The 17254-nt window shown below is 37.1% G+C and overlaps 1 protein-coding gene across 13 annotated transcripts in view; it reads right to left on the bottom strand.

Moving 5' to 3' along the window:
* Positions 1 to 17254, bottom strand: part of LOC576875 (kinesin-like protein KIF1A) — a 136856-nt gene that overhangs the window by 72564 nt on the left and 47038 nt on the right. For all 13 annotated transcript variants that reach the window (XM_030986719.1, XM_030986718.1, XM_030986715.1 and 10 more), the window contains exons 4-7: positions 16886 to 16965; positions 7798 to 7897; positions 6930 to 7174; positions 6300 to 6489 (exon numbers count right to left, since the gene is read on the bottom strand). In XM_030986719.1, coding sequence (XP_030842579.1) covers positions 6300 to 6489; positions 6930 to 7174; positions 7798 to 7897; positions 16886 to 16965 — 615 coding nt within the window. The remainder of the gene's footprint in view (positions 1 to 6299; positions 6490 to 6929; positions 7175 to 7797; positions 7898 to 16885; positions 16966 to 17254) is intronic.

Here is a 17254-nt window from a genome sequence, read left to right on the forward strand (position 1 = left end):
TTTTGAGGTACCATACATGTTTCACAATTTTCAGCAGACAATTTGCTGTGTTTATTCACAACTCCTGATTTATAAAGTTTTAATCTTAATTTCCTTCCATAAATACATCAAAATGTGCTTTCTTTCACAATATTTTCCAGTCAACTGAATATACATATAGGCTTCCAACAAAAATATTGCTGTGAAAGTTATACAATACTTTTTTGAGTATGAGTCATCCAGATGTAACTTCCTGCATTTGGACAATTTCCTTTTCCATGAAGGCTATATAGCAGGAAGCATTTCAGCTCTATAACAATATCCCATGTTAAGTTTTGATATGAGTCAGAAGGACGTTAACTCTATGTTGGTTGGTAGGAGTTAATGCCCTTCTGGCTCTCAGCAGATACATAGTCATTCTCACGTGTTGACCTTTACCCCCCACAAGATAATACCATACCCATTGCATATGAATGGACAAAAAAGCACTGGCGTAGAAAGGGGGGGGGGCACATGCCACCACATCAATTTCTGGTTCCCACCCACAATAAAAAATGAAAACATATAATGAACAGTGACACTGCATAAAAAATGCATCAAAATGTAACGTTTTAATACGTTACAATACACATTTTTGCCAAGCCTCTACGCTTCCTCAAGACTACTAGATGTAAGCATATGGTTTAATGCTCTTCACCACAACAAAAAATTAAAATTGGTGACCCCCTAGTGCCCCCCGCTGAAAGAGTCCTGGCTATGCCGTTGCAAAACAGCCAGATAGTTTGAAGTATGGAGCCCATGAACTATGTGACCACCTGATGAGTCACATGGTCCATCACATGATCAAGGTGTGAATGGGTCACCTGACTGATGAGGGACAATACTAAAAGGAAATTCTTTGTTCTAGAACTCCATGCACATGTACCAACACCCCCTATTTTTTCACACTGAAATAGAGGTAGAAAGAGAAGCAGAAGGGAAGGAGGAAGGATGGAAGGAGGGAGACAGACAGGCAGAAAAACAACATTGAAATTCAAAGAGCAAGGGAAAAAGATAGCGAGAGAGAGAGGGAGAGAGAGAGGGAGAGAGAGAGGAGAGAGAGAGAGGAGAGAGGAGAGAGAGAGGAGAGGGAGAGAGAGAGGAGAGGGAGAGAGAGAGGAGAGAGAGAGAGAGAGAGGAGAGGGAGAGAGAGAGGGGGAAAGAAAGGCAAGAGGGAGTGGGGGAATAGAGGGAGAAAGAGAGGGATAGGGAGAAAGAGAGGGAGAAAGAGAGAGAGAGAGGGGGAGAAAGAGAAGGAGAGAAAAACAGGAGACTGATAAATAGAGAAAGAGACTACCTGGCAAAGGTATGAAGAAAATAATGATTGGAAAATGAAAGGCTAACCCAAATAAAAGAAGAGATAATTTGCACAGGAGCATGATCGTACCACAATACTCCCCCCCCCCCCCCTAATAAAAAGGCCATTACTCTGGCTATGCTCATACAACTGAATGTCCTTCCATGACTGTAATGAAAGTGAAAAATCTCTACAAGCAGTTTCAGCGATTGTATATTATACAACGGAAGCGATGCATGCAGTACTATCTCTATGGTTTCCTGGTTTTGAAGATCATATCAACATTGCCCCCCCCCCTCCATTTCCATACAAGAGTACCTCAAAATCTCTTTAAAAGCTAAATCACGCTCAAGCATGGACATCTAATATGAATACAGATAATGTCTGTCATTATAATGATCAATACACAATCAATTTTGAGAAAGTACAGTAGTAATTTGAAATATCATCTGTAGTATAGGAATAAAGTTTATACATGTATGATCACATTTGTAATGCATTTAGATTTGACCACCATCATAATGGGCCAAGTAAAGATAATTCCCAATTTCTTGCAAAGATGTTATCATCATTATCATCTCTCCCTCTCTCTATCTCTCTCTCTCACTCTCTCTCTCTCTCTCTCTCTCTCTCTATATATATATATATATATATTTCTGTCTCTCTCTGTTTCTGTCTCTCTGTCTGTATGTCTGTCTGTCTGTTTCTCTCCGTGTATCTCTCTATTTCTTACTCTCTCTCTATCTTGATCTCTTTCTCTCTCTCTCTCTCTCAAATGTTTTATTTAAAAAAACAATGTTTGCAATGTTTAATATTCACATTCATTTGTCCAGTGTGAACATATCCATCAGTTATTGGAACTACAGAGTGTCAAGGAGGGAAAACCAATGGACAACCTTCAGCAAACAGCTGAATGTCAGTGGTTAGGCTTGTGAATATTTTAGAGGTGGAGAGGTAAAAACCGACGATATTATCCCATGAAATAGAGACAGATGACACTAAAAATCCTTGGAGAGAAAATATAATGATGTGAATATTTTTTTGGTTTTTTTACAGCTATCTGGTGACCTAGAGACCATGGTAATGAGAAGTTTCACACTGAATAATGAAGGTTGAGGAAGATGAGAAGAGATAGGAGAAAGAGATGGAGAAAAGGAAGAGAGAGAGAGAGAGAGAGAGAGAGAGAGAGAGAAAAGGAGAGAGAAAGTGAGACAAGAGAGATACAGAAGGCAAAAGACAGAGACTTAAACAAAAAAAAGGAATGACAATTTTGGTGAGGGACAAGAAAATGAAAAGAGGACTGACAAGTAATACCGAAAATAAACCCCCCCAAAAAGAACAGAGAGACAGACTGACAGGCCCAAAATATTCTGAAACCAGGATAAAAACTAAAATACATGTACATTAGATGCAAAAAAATGTGCAATCATTACAACAAAAAGCTTGTTACTGTAACTGTACCTTTACTTGATCTCTGAATATTTTTACATTATGCATCGGCATTTGTGTAACCAGACACAGCTGTATCACACACCAACTAGCCCCAACACAATTAAGAAGAAGAACCATATGATATATTCTTAAGGTTTCAGGAGAGAAATACATCGTGACAGGGTGTTTACTTGTTGCATCCCCAAGCCCCTTTAGCAAGGCGGCAGGAAATAAATCCATGAGATTGAGCCGACAGAGAGGGAACCATGGGGGCCAGGTAAGGCACTCGTTATAAGCCTCTACATCCAGTGATGCAATCCCGTAGGCATGGCAACCTCATCCTTCCACATGACGTGATTTAGTATGATGAAATTCTGTGATCTCTTCATTTCTTTCTCTCTCTCTCTCTCTCTCTCTTGGTCTATCTCCATATCCATATGTCGATCTGTTCCTGTCACCTGCGTGGCTCGCACAGATTCTTTTTAATAATATTTGACCCCAGTCTGTTTTTGGAAGCAATTCCTGATATGAAGAAAAAAAAACATTTCTCAGCAGCAGCAGCAGAATTACAAATTTAATTTAATGTTTTTCCATTTTTATGCTAGCTCTTTTGTTTATTCACTATTGCTCTCTCTCTCTCTCTCTCTCTCTCTCTCTCTCTAGTATTCTTTTCCTGAAATACATTTCTGATCTGTAGGATTACAAAATGAATTTAATGTTTTTTGTTATTCTTCTGCTGGCTCTTTTGTTTATTCTGTCTCTCTGTCTGTCTCTCTGTCTCTCTCTCTCTCTCTAAATATTCTTTTCATGAAATGCATTTCTCTTCTGTAAAATTACAAATTTAATTTAGTTTTTTTTTGTTTTCTTCAGGCTCTTTATCTTATTCTTTCTCTCTCTCTCTCTCTCTCTGTGAAAACTCTTTTAATTTTGCAATCATTACAGTTATCTATGAAGTGCTTTTTTTCCTAAAATACTGTTATAACTGTATTAAATGAAAACTATCACAGACTTTATTTCTGTTGTTTCAATTTTTAAATGGCCACAATCATGATAAAAGATTTTTCTCAACATTTTCTTAAAGGGATCACAGCTAAGGGCTCCCTTTTACTGTCTCCACATTGAATTTCCTCAAACATAAGAGAAAAATGAGAGTGTGCATTAAATGCCTTGCTATATCTTTGGTCACCAGAGACCTTTTAACAGTTGTTTATATTTACAAATACCTCAATTCTATGACAAATTCACAATGCGTTTTGCAACGCTGTAATCATGATCATGCAATCACAGTACATGACCTAATTTCAACTGTTTCAATCTTGCATTTTCCTTGGTGGAATGAGAATTGATTTCTCCTTGAACCCCCCTGGTGCTCACAAACATTATATTTCTATTAGCAAGCCGATTTAATTGTGAATCATTGATTTCCTCCTTGCCTGCAAGGACTCCACTAGGTCAACTTGTTATATAGATGAGATGTGTGGATACATTTTTTTTTTTAATTTGATGAAATACCTAGTTGGAAGGTACAGGTGGTTGGGCTAAAAATAAAAATAAAATAATTATGCCAAACCTCTCCCAATGTATTCTATATAATTGATCAGGATTATGCAACTTTGATTTTGAAATACAATGATTCTTTTTCCCTCAGCTCAAAATGTATTGGATGTCCAGCTAATGTATGAAATGGATTAGAAATCATACAAATGAACTATCTGTAGTTTAAAAATTCCACTTTCTTTCTTAATAACTCTCTCTCTCTCTCTGCCATTATCTTTAAAAGCTGCTTTTAAACTAAGTTATCCCACATTCTAATGACACTTTCTAAAAGACAAAATATGTTTATTATGCTTTTTCCATTATTTCCTCTTCTTAAATTAGCTACAAAATGTGTAAACAATATTATATTAAATACATTTAGAGAGCTTGAGCATATTCAATTTATCATCAGAAAATGATAAATTGAGTTGGCAAATGTCTGACACAACCTTTATTATCAATTTTAGGAACAGAATATCCTGATATTATTTTTTTTACAAATAATTTATTAACTAGAGAGAATGAAAATACTTGGGTAGAAACCCTAAAAAGCATTATCTTAAACAGGATTTCCTACCAACATATGGCCAAAGAAAACAGGCTAATTCCATTCTCCATACGACAGGCCGTTGTCTTGTCTTTAAACACACAGTCCACCACCTCTCTCTCTCTCTCTCTCTCTCCCACACACACTCTCTCTCACACACACACACACACACACAAACCTGCACCCACACACTGCGGACCTTTACCCTTATCAATGCCAACAGGGGCTGACGTGTGTGCCCATGTCTGCGAGGGAATAAGTGTGTCCATGCATAATACACATCGGAGCTCCTTGCATCGTCTGTGTTTACCTTGCCCTACCTGTCTCTTAAACCCTCCACCAAAGTAAAGGTATGGGACACATTATTTGGTTTGTAGGGACAAACCTTGTCTGATGTGTATAAAAGGGTCTGATGTGTATAAAAGGGTCTGAAATGTTGTGGCTGCAGACTAAAAAGCCTTGATTACGCACTAGCTGCTACACTAGGGTCAATATTGTGAAGCCGGTTCACAAAGACTCTGTGTACTTTATGAACATGTAGAGTTACAAGTCTTTTGTTCGAAGCTTCTCTTTAATACTCAAGAGATATATTTCATCCCATTAATTCACACAATGTGGTGAACTCATTTTATTGGTGTCACTCAGTTTATATTCAAAGGATGAATTGCAATGGAAGCTTTATAAGCAATAAAATGTATCAATACATCACTCATGTGCATATGTACGTCATACGCCTATTATAAATGTTTCACCTAATCATCCTATTCTCTCGCTATCTTTCTTGCATTGTCCCCTATCCCCTCAGTTCGCTCTCTCTTTCAAACTTACCTGCTTCATTCCATCCCTCCACCTACATGAGTCTTTTACTTTCACATTTCCTTGCCTTCTGTTAACTCCTTTTTATTCATGTCCCACTTTAAAAGCAATAAAATGCATTAATACATCACACACATGCATGTGTACGTCATAAACCCGTTATAAATGTATTGCCTATAAAAATTCTTCTTTTTCTCTCGATATCCTTCTTGCATCATCCCCCCCCCCCCTTTCCCTCAGCAGGCTCTCACTCGCTATTCTTTCTCTCTCTCTCTCTCTCTCTACCTCACAGGCTTCGTTCGCCCCCTCTACCTTTGCCTATCATTTTGGCTCCACACCAACTATCTTTCACTTTCCCTTGCCTACAGTACATGAATGTTATGACCTTTGACCTTTAACCTTTCAACTGACAGCCTTAGCCCAAGTGTGCTTCTTCTCGTTATCCAATCAAAACATTTTTACAAATCATTTTTCACCAACAATCACTCCTTTAAATTCTGTTCATATGCAAATACCATGCCGCAACATGCACAATTGGCCCCTCACCTTTGACTCCTTCACATACAGTTGTTGTACTTCTTTTTTTTAAAATAAATTTTAAAGATTTCCTCAAAACTTCAATCAACACACAAAGTTAATAATTTGACCTCTTACCTTTAACCTGACACCCTTTGCCCCTGTGGAGTCTGCCCTTTCGCTGCCTGCCAGGTCAACCAGACTGACCTTGCTGACCTTCTCTGTGCACATGTTGGTCTCGACGTCGTGTCGCTTCTGGGTGAAGACGATGGTGAAGACGGCGTGTGATCTACTGCTTGTCTCGTTCATGTTGGTGGAAGCTACAGTTCTGCAAATTTTATGACAAAACAAAATAAGATTGCATTACACACATCCTAAAATATAAAATAATACAACCTGACTGGCTTGACCTCTCAACTTTACCCTGATCTGATAAGAAGAAAAAAACACTATTGTATTTTGTATCTTCAAATGTATTCAAATCTAAGGGGAAAAATAATACACATCACGGCCTGAAACGATACAATAATTTTACCTCACGTTTAACTTCTATGTATTTTACAAAGGTTTTGAGTTTACTCATGAACGGAAGTCGCAATGTCCATATTTGTAGTGCACCTCCTGTATATGAACATGCAATTTGTCAACTTATTGCTTGTTTTGAGCAAACATGTCACATTTAGCTTTCTATACATCCTCATACTATAGGACAGCAGAAAGTCTCAAGTAAGCAACAAATCATTCCTCATTCTCTATTTCTCCTCTCACCTTGCTTTATTTCCCTCGTCCATCAGGTCTGATATATCGCTAAAGGAAGTGACGGCTAGTTTGGAAAGGTCCTCCACGTAGGGTCCTAGAAGGGGGTGTTCCCTCACCCTCAGGTTCTTCTGGTTCTTGGGGTTGAGGAGGTCACGAACCCTCTCACAGTAGATCTCCATGTAACTGACCTCTACCGAGAACTTCAAGTTGGGGTCCGAGTTACAGTTGATGCGGTCGAAGAGCTCCTGGCAGAGCTGCAAAATAGAAGTAAAAATCAAGTACAAATTAAGGAAATCAAATATAAATCAAGTAAAACTCAAGTATAAATCAATTCAAATAAAAATGAATTCAACATATGAATCAAGTACAATACTGAAGTACAAGAATCAATTAAAAATCAAGTAAAAGCAAATGCACGGTTTAATGTAAATGAAGATTTCTGGTCCTAGAGTTAGCCAAAAATAGAAGTCTAAGTATCAGTAGTAGTATTAGTAGTAGTTGTAGTAGAAGTAGTATCAGTAGTAGTTGTAGAATAAAAGTAGTGGTAGCAGTAGCAGTAGCAGTAGCTCAGTGCATAATTGTTGTGAAACGACTTTATACACAACATTGGGTGAATCCCTCCTTACACAGGGGTTGTCTTAAGTTATGTAAAAAAAAATACACAACTTTACACAACAAATTTGCAGGAATGTGTTGTTTATTTTTTATTTTTTACAACTTAACACAACCCCTGTGTAAGGAGTGAACCACCCAAAAATGTGTAAAGTCATTACACAACAAATTTGCAGTGTAGTAGTAGCAATGACAGAAGCAGTATTGGTATCAGCAGCTGCAAGTCAAAAGTGGAAGAAAAAAGAGAAAGGATACAAATTCTTACCTGTGGTATAATACCCTGTTGGCTTGGTTCTTGTTTTCCCATCATGGTATAGGACTTGCCTCCTCCTGTCTGCCCATACGCAAATATACACACGTTGTACCTGGGTAGAAGAGATACAGAAAATAAAGAGCATAATTTTTTTGACTTGAATTTTTTTTTTTAATTTAACTGATCAAAATGACGAATTAGGCGCAAAAGATGCTTAAAGTATTTACCTGAAGAAAATTCATGACAAGTTGACAACTGATAATTATGGACAAATTATATATGGATGGAAAGATTTTCTCTTGAAAAACACGAATAATTTGCTGAAAAATCATATAGATATCATGGGAAGGCTTAAAATACTATTTTGTGGCTAGCTGTGTCTCGCATGTGACGTCACAAATCTTGACGCTCTACGGAGGACCGCTGAAGGCAGAAAATCTCGATTTCAAAATTAACCTTTTTGAGAGATGATTACTGCGGGCCCTAAATATATTTTGAAGAGGGAAGTTGTTATATTTGATCAGTAAGGCTTCCCTTTTGCAATGATATCAATTCAAAGCACTTTTGATTCTTTAGGTGACTACTTTAACAGCCAACCATTCCTAATTTGGAGGAATGATTCCTATTTTTAGCATTCAAACTAATGTTATTAACATTGGTTTCCTTTATTTTCCCAAAACCATCTGTGTAAAGCACATACTAAGTTCTCTATATTCATAACTTTGCCTTTAGAAATTCTTACTTTTCAGCTTTGAAAGTGTGGCACGTAAGTAAATATATATATTTTAATAGGAATGAGAAAGAAAAATAGATAATGAGGAGGAAAACACAGATATAAAACAAAGAGAATAAAATGAGGCATATAACATAAGGAAATTGAAAGAAAGAAAAGAATCTAAATAATGAAGAGCTAATATCATAGAAAATGGAAGAGATGAATGAAGAACAAAAAAGGAAAGGGAAGAGAAAAGATTAGGAACCAAAAGCAATATCCACAAGATGGATAAAAAGGTAAACATCCTGAAAACGACCCAATGCACAGAACCACTCAAAAATTATATTTTGACATATCTACAGTGGAAACTTGTTATAACGAGGTCCCTGAGACCATGGCAATTACCAGGGTAAAAAAAAAAAAGAATATAAGAGCTGGGACCAGTAAAATCACCTTGATACCTGTTATATCAGAGATCTTTATAACAAGTTTCCACTGTATTCCATTTGAATCCATTACCATCTCTCTCCCTCCCTCCCTCTCTTCTATTTCCTTTAGGGAGATATATTCTCAAACAAAATCCAGATCATACAGTAATCATCCCTATGAGGCATGCAGAAAAGCAAAATCAATCATCTACCCAATATTTCCCCAAATTAAATAAGTAATGAAAACACCGTTATCTTCATCAGTGGACCACTCAGCGCTGAATTAGATTTCAGATCTTTAACAAAATCCATTCCAAATGGTCACCATGTATTTCTTGCAGTGAGTGGATTACGTGATTGGAATCCTAGAGGAGATGATTTGTATTGTGCCATAAATCTCTACTATCAATCATATCTGTCAATTGAATCCCCTCTGCACTAGTTTGGCCAGGAGGGATTAGACCTCCCTGCAAGGTCACTGACAGGTGGTTATCTCATCAAATCAGCTCTCAATTAACATAAGAAAAAGTGGATCATGGGAGACCAATGGTCAACCATAAGGCATTGTTTGCTATATAGAGGGCGCAAGTAGCTATAAGTAGGGCAGTGGGGCTTTAAATAACACTCTGGATCAATCAATTGAAGACTACTCGATACATATTGAAATAATAATAATAATAATAATAATAATAATAATTGGATTTATATAGCGCCTTTTCCAAAGGATACAAGGCGCTGTCTCTTAGACTATCAACAATTTAAAAGGGAGTTGTACAGGCAATTTTTCAGTTGTTTTTTGAAGAAATCTAGTGAAGTACTGTTTCTTAAGAATGAGGGGAGTTTGTTCCAGAGATGTGGGGCTAAGGACTGAAAGGATTTAAAACCAGCCTGTTTACCAAAGGTAGGAGCTGATGAAGACCTAAGGGAATAGGATGTTCTCTGTTGCTGAAAGAGTGAGGAAATGTATACAGGAAGGGTAGTCAACATAGATTTGAAATGTGGATCAGTAAATGATTTGTCCTCCTTTGTAACTATTCAAATTTCACACATCTTTTTTATTTTGTTTAAAAAACTGGCTTCCAATTCACCCTTCCATTAAAGATATGTGTGAAAAATAGTTTTATGATTATCTTAACAGATACCTTTAATACAAGAAAGCCTTAAAAACAAGGAAATGTAGATGTAAGAAATTTAACTTGTTGTTAAAATCATTTTAATATGTTTACATTAACTCTAAAATCGATCTGAAAGTACAAAAAATATCTCTCTTGGAGCTACAGCATAAAAAAGGCATGTATGTAGAAAAATGGAAAAAGCTTGTAGGTATGGAAATAATATTTTTGAACATGAATTGATAAAGTGAAATGCAAAAAATCAATAAATACAAAATTTAAAAAAAAGACTTTTAAAACCGTTCAAAATATCAGGTATTTTTAAAAATGAGTAAAAAAAACATCATCCAGTTTGTGTTTATTTAGTTTTGATTTTTGCTTGTTTTTTTCTTCTGTCTTTTGGGGCATTATTTTTGTTGTGGATCTCTGTTTTTATGCAGTTTTCATGCTCTGTTTTGTGGAGCAAAAGATGTATTTATAGATGCTTGATTAAAGTCAGTATCAAATAATGAGCTGCCAGTCAATTGCCCGAATATATTAAAAACAGAAAGTGCCTTGAGAAAGCAAATGCTAGGCTTTTCCTAGCTTTATGTATTCCCAGAGATATGTGCAAGCTTGGAATTTGTCTGGGACTTTTCCTCATAAAGGTCATCTATAAATGTCAGGAGAGAATATGAAATTTACAAGAAGCATGATGACAAAGATGGGAAAGACGTTATTCAGAGAAACACAAATATATGGACGATGAAATACAAGGATTGAGGGAAAAATAATAAGAGGAAACATAAGATAGAGACAGCAACAGAAAAAAAGAAGAATGTAGATCATTAGATCTAGTTAGGCACAGAGGCAACTGGTGACATGTGACATTGACAGTTACAGAATAATCATTCAAACAATTAAAATTCCAGGTTGTAGAATCGATCGGTACAGGGTGATGGAAAACGTATTAAATTCACATATTAAAAGGTCATCTACATTGCATCACAACAAAAAATAATAGGTAAAAGGAATATTGATCTACATGTACGTGGTATCCCGTCTCATTTTCCCTGTGTTTTTCCTTCTATTGATTTAACCTTATTGCACTTAGATGCTGTATTGCAACTGTCGCGGGTCCGACTAGCTCAGATATACACTGTACGCAATTTCATTTGAAGCTCATTACTAATGTACCATGTCTCTATAAGAGTGCCATAGGAGCAGAGCCAATAAATCAAACATCATGTTGTCGTCGTTGTCGTCGGAGCCATCGCAGGCCGACCACGCAGAGCTGTATTTATTGGGTGACTCATCCTCATATGATTGTACTGCGCATGGGCGGAGGAAGGGCAGCTTACTGCCTCTTCTTAGGGGCGGGATGGCATCTCTCTGCCTCTCCATCTCCATCTCACTGACTCTCTCTCTCTCTCTCTCTCTCTCTCTCTCTCTCTCTCTCTCTCTCTTTGTGCCTTTTTCTCATTTTCTCTTTTACCACTCCTTCTTTCAATGTAAACTCCGATTCCTCCCCTTCACCCCCTTTATCTCTTCTCTGCCCCCTCTCTCTCTCTCCCTCTCTTTCCACTATTTACTTCTAAACATGAATCCATCTACATGTATCTGTTTCTCTGCATGCCCCCTCTCTCTCTCTCTCTATCTCTCTTTTCCTCTTTCTAAATTCACCACTATCTCCATCTTTTTTTATTTCCCCCTTTCCTCTTTCTATACCTATCTCCCGGTTTCTCTATGTGTGTCTAATCATGTGCATCTCTAATTTATTGTCACTTAATTCCTCCCTTCAGTTTCTTCCTGTATATCTTCATCTCACTCACATCCCCCCCCCCCCCCCCCACCAAAAATACCAACTTCTCTCTCCATCCCTCTTCCCCACCCCCTCTTACTCTATTTCCCTGTCTTTGCAGAGTTACAACTGTTTGAAGTTGATAGTGATCCTGAGAAAGTTGACAGTTTCATAATAACAAAACAAAAAACATACACCTCAATGCTTACACTGCAATAATCAGTGTTCACATTACTATAAAAATATCCAAGAATAACCTTGTTAGCAGGCTCACACCCTTGTCAGTATTAGTACATGCACGTAATAGTGTCTGCAATGCGAGACTATATTGACTGTATTATGGTCTACTGTACTCTAGCTGCTCCTGACAAGTTGAATCTTATTTGACACACCCAGAGACTGACATAGCTAGGCTCTACTCAAAACTTTAAGAAGTGTAGTCACGAATCAAATTAAAGTCTGTGCCTACAGAATAGAATACACCAGTGTGAATACATCTACTATCACACCGATGTGAACACATCTCATATCACACATTATAACCAGATGAACATGTTTACAGCTAGCAGTAATAACCTTTTCATCCCACTATTGTAAATATTTGGGCCAATGGTCCATCAAATTACAGCTGGGGGAGAGTTGTGGTCTAGAAGGATAATTTTCCTTGTCAACTCCCCGCTATCATATACCTCATATACATGTGTGGTAGGCAGGTGTGATGAATACAAATCTCCTCATTACTGTCTTTTAAAGGGAGTTTGTCATCAAATTTCAAGAGAATTAAGCAATTTAGGAGCACTAATTCAAGTTTTACCATAAAAGGTTCATACACAAAATTGTTTTTAATTAAGCAATTTGAATACCGGTAATAGCATTCTTTGGAGGGAGGCAAATTACATTTACAAATAGCCCATAATACCAATAATAATAATAATAATAAAAATGTTACTTATAAAGCGCTATACAAACAAAATGGACTGATATACAATTACATCTTATACAAAACTAAAAATGCAAATAAACATACAAATTACAATACATACACGTCAAAGTGAACAGAGTTAATTAATCATCGAACGCAATTTTGAATAAATGTGTCTGACAGTTTGACAGTTTTTTACATTTAAAGGTAATCTGTTCCAAAGTTCAGCAAGTCTCAAATGTGGTCAATAGTTTTGATGCAGAGAATATTTTACCAATGCCAATGGGTTATGAAATATCAGGAAAAGATATCGTACAAACTGGGAAGGATTATGTACTACAATATGTAATTAATACATTACATGTGTGTTACAATCAAAAGCAGAATTGATATTAGATGTTGTATGCCAGATCTACATGTAGATGTACGTGTAGGCTCTACACAAATCCAGTATTCATTTGCTACATGTATATGTGTACCAGTATGTGTCCTATACCTTTTGAGAGCTCCATTGCTATTGTACACGTAGTTGCTGCATATATATAGGGCATGAAGAACCAGAGAGTTGAATATTCCTGAAAGTCGGTCAACAGCTCCGTGGCTGTTTGCTATGACAGGTGGTTGGACATGCCCCTACGGGATGATTTTCACGCCCTTTTGCCCCCTTCCCCAAAAAGATTATCACAAATAATGATTAAGCTGTATTTTTCAGAATAATGGATTCTTCTGATATGTACTCCCTCCCCCTACTCTCTGTCTCTCTCTCTGTCTGTCTGTCTCTCTCTCTCTCTCTCTCTATCACACACACACACGCACACATACAAACACACACACAAGTGAGATGAAATGCATCATGGGTATCATTGGATATGGGGCAAAGGATGGAGGGCAAAATAAACAGGTGTAAGAAAAGTAGAACACTCATCATTGACAATGAGTCACATACTTAGCCTTCCAAGAATACACAGAAATCGCAGAATACCATTTCCACTCCTTTACCTGTGTTTGTTTACGAGGTCAGAACGCCTTGTTGCATCTTCCAAACAAGTTATTCAGTTAGTCACTCCTGCACTTTAATCTCTCTCCCTATTTTGCACTCATTTTCTTTAGTGTTTTACAAATACTAATTATTTTGTTGAATCAGATTTATAGGTCAACAGTCAGTGGATGAGATTTAAAAAAAAACACCTCTGAATAAGACTACACATTTTCCTTTTAAGCATATTTTATCATAATTTGTTATATTACCATCCAAAAATTTGATCATTTACAAGGGCTTCTTCCTCTTGTCCTCATATGATCTCCTCATTTTTATCCCTATAATTGAATATAAAAATAAAATATTTACATGTGTGATAAATATGTTATTGGTTGGTTGTTCATTAACCCCAGTACGTTTCATTATGGACTTGCTTTGAGTCATTCCCACTTAGTGATTCATTGACAGTTTCACTGGTAACCTTCATGCCTCACTACAGCATGCTTGTCAACAGCTTTCCATCCTTCCTTCCATCACTTCCGGTGGGGTTTCCTCGGATGTTATCCTCCATCCTTCCCTCCTCTCTTTCTCTCTCTCTCTCTCTCTTTTCCTATCTACCTCTCTCTCTCTCCCTCTGTCACTCTCACCCTTTCTCACTCCCACTTGCCCTCCTGCCTTACGTTCCCTTTCCTCTCTCCCTTCCCTTCCCCTTTCTCTTCCTATACCCACCCCCTGTCCTGTGATCTCTTTGCAATCTATCACACTCCCTCTCTTCTTCTCTCCCTTCCTCCCTCACATCCTTCCTCCTTCATCCACTCCCTCCATCTCTCTCTACATCAAAAGCTTTCTATCTAACAGCAACTCTTCTTGCAGTTTTACTTGCTTTTCATGCTCCATCCATCCATAATGCCTTATGACTATCTCCATGTATCTCTATTTTCCTGCCCCCACAAACTTCTATAATTGCCATCTTACTCTCTCTCTCTCTCTCTCTCTCTCTCTCTCTCTCTCTCTCTCTCTCCCTCTCTCTCTCTCTCTCTCTCTCTCTCTCTCTCTCTCTCTCTCTCTTGCATCCTTTCTCTATTTTGTTTCTCAATCTTTCTGTCTCATCTCTCTACCTATCATATCAGTCTCTCTCCTTCCCTCTTCCATCCCCCATCTTTCTCTCTTCCCTCATTCCCTCTCTGGCTCCATTGACCAATCTTCCTTTCTCTTTTTTCTCTCCCTCCCTCCCTCCCTCCCTCTCACTCTCTCCCCTTCTCTTCCTCTCCCCCCCTCTCTCTCTCTCCTCTCCCTCCCTCTCTCCCTCTCCCACTCTCTCTCGCCTCCCCATCATAAATCAGGTCAGTAGACGTGGGAGCCTGCATAATGGCATAATGGCCCTTTCATCTTGCACATAAATAATGCATGCTTAAAATCCTTTCTCAAGTGTAATGTCTTTGATAACGAGCAGGATTATCAAACATCTTTCTTTCCAAGATGAAAGCAGAATAAACGTCAGTAATCATCATGGGAAGAATAGCTTTATACCACATAAAGAAAAAAAAAAGAATAGGTTTATACATACAGATGTATAATGGCCCTGAGCAAAGAGTACGTATACATTATTTATATTCACTTTCGTAATGACCAATTTCTTCTATGAAACCTTTTTGAGTGATGACGGTCAATCTGTTTCTTTATTTATTCTTCCCTCCCATGCAGCCTCTAATCTTCTGTTCTTCCCTCTCTAGTATTGGCCATTTTTCTTTTCTTTGTTTTACTCTCTATATGACAAACATACAATCTCAATGTGCTACATCATATTTACCATGGGATAGATACTATTACTAAAGTCTTTTAGATTGTTTCACTGTTTCCAAAGCAAGATTAATCTATACCAGAGTTAAAGGCGTTGTCATGGAGCTAATCACGAATGGAAATGAATAATTTTGCAAAGGTATTGTGTTGCACAAAGCAATCTTTTTTTGCAATTCGTGCCCACACGTATTATTTTGTAGGAAATTGCTTGTGTGGTTAATGAATATAGCAAGTACATATAAAGTGTTAAGATTACTTGGGTCTATCCACTTCACTTATTTTCAAAAGCTTATTATATAATAATCTGTTAGGACATTTATATTAACAAATTAAATGTACGAAGATTAAAGCCCTAAAGAAAATGACTGCAAGTGCAGAACTTCAACACTTCAATTATATATCTCCTTAAAAAAACTAATGATTTAGATCTTTTCTACGTGCAAATGGTAAACAAAAATAATTAATTTACTACGGTACTCCAGAAAATAAATCAATTAATGTTTCCCTTCTGGGTTCAAGTTGCATGCTTGATTTCACAGAAATACATCATGCATGGATAACACATTATGTCATTCATGAACATGTGCATAATCGATTATGACATTTCATTTTAAGTTCAGGGTTCCCTCTGAAATTTTTGACCAAAGTCAATGACTTTCCATGACCTATTTTTGACTTTTTACCATGATCAGTATAAGTACCATTTTGGTTTAGGTCGCGGCATATACAAGCTGCGTACAAATACGATGCCCATTGTCAGTTCAAACTGGAAAGATGCCATAGCCACACCCGGCCCCACACCAATGACAATTTCCATGACTTTGGAAGTTATTTTTTTCACTTTGCATTATTGAAGACTTTCCAGCATTTGTTTTAATTTTATTTTTCAGTTAAATCCTGTTTTCAATATGATCACTATTTGTTTTATACTGTTAACATGGAGTTGCTGAAAATCAGTCTTTTTTTAGGGTGATGCAATACAGTGATTAAAGACAAAAACCAGTAATGGTAAAATTGCAGTTCAAGGGTTTTGGGTGCAAAATATCTATTCAATATTGTTCAAATATTACCTTCAGAGGTTTAGATGGCAATACTTCAACTTAATTTTGCAAAAAGGCGGAAATATATGCCCACATGTTTAATGTTGAAGTGCATTCGCGATATCTATCCAGACCGGATCGATATGATAATTTACCAAATATATCAATTAGTAGGTAGTTTCCCAGCAAACTTTATATCATCACGAATAGTCAAAACATATTCTTTCACATGATTGTTATTTCATTTTTTGAGAGGGGGGCGTTTGCAAAACTGGTTTATACCTTTAAATAAAATCAAACAAATGGGAGATCTCAGTAACTCACCCTTCAAACGCATGTTGAAGCATCTCCTGTCCCAGGTCCTCGTAGACTCTCCTTTGAGATGCATACCTGGGGTCTTCAGGCTAGAGGATGAGAGAGAAGAATAAACAAAGAAAGAGAGGAACAATCAGAGCATGTGGACTTCAAATAAACATTGCAGGGTGAAATTTCAAGCAAGCAAGATAGATCCAACTTTAAAGGGTGAGCCCTGGTATTGATCATGATTGAATGATCTGGAGTGTTTGTTTTTCTTAACTCATAAATGAAAGAATTACCGTAGCAGTTACCCATATATTTATTTTCTGATATCTTTTAGGTTTTCTTTTTCTATTTCCTACTTTTCTACTTTCAATACCATTCATTGTACATTGT

Source organism: Strongylocentrotus purpuratus, unplaced genomic scaffold (genome assembly GCF_000002235.5).
Source record: "Strongylocentrotus purpuratus isolate Spur 01 unplaced genomic scaffold, Spur_5.0 spur5_scaffold_16, whole genome shotgun sequence".
Lineage (NCBI taxonomy): Eukaryota > Metazoa > Echinodermata > Echinoidea > Camarodonta > Strongylocentrotidae > Strongylocentrotus > Strongylocentrotus purpuratus.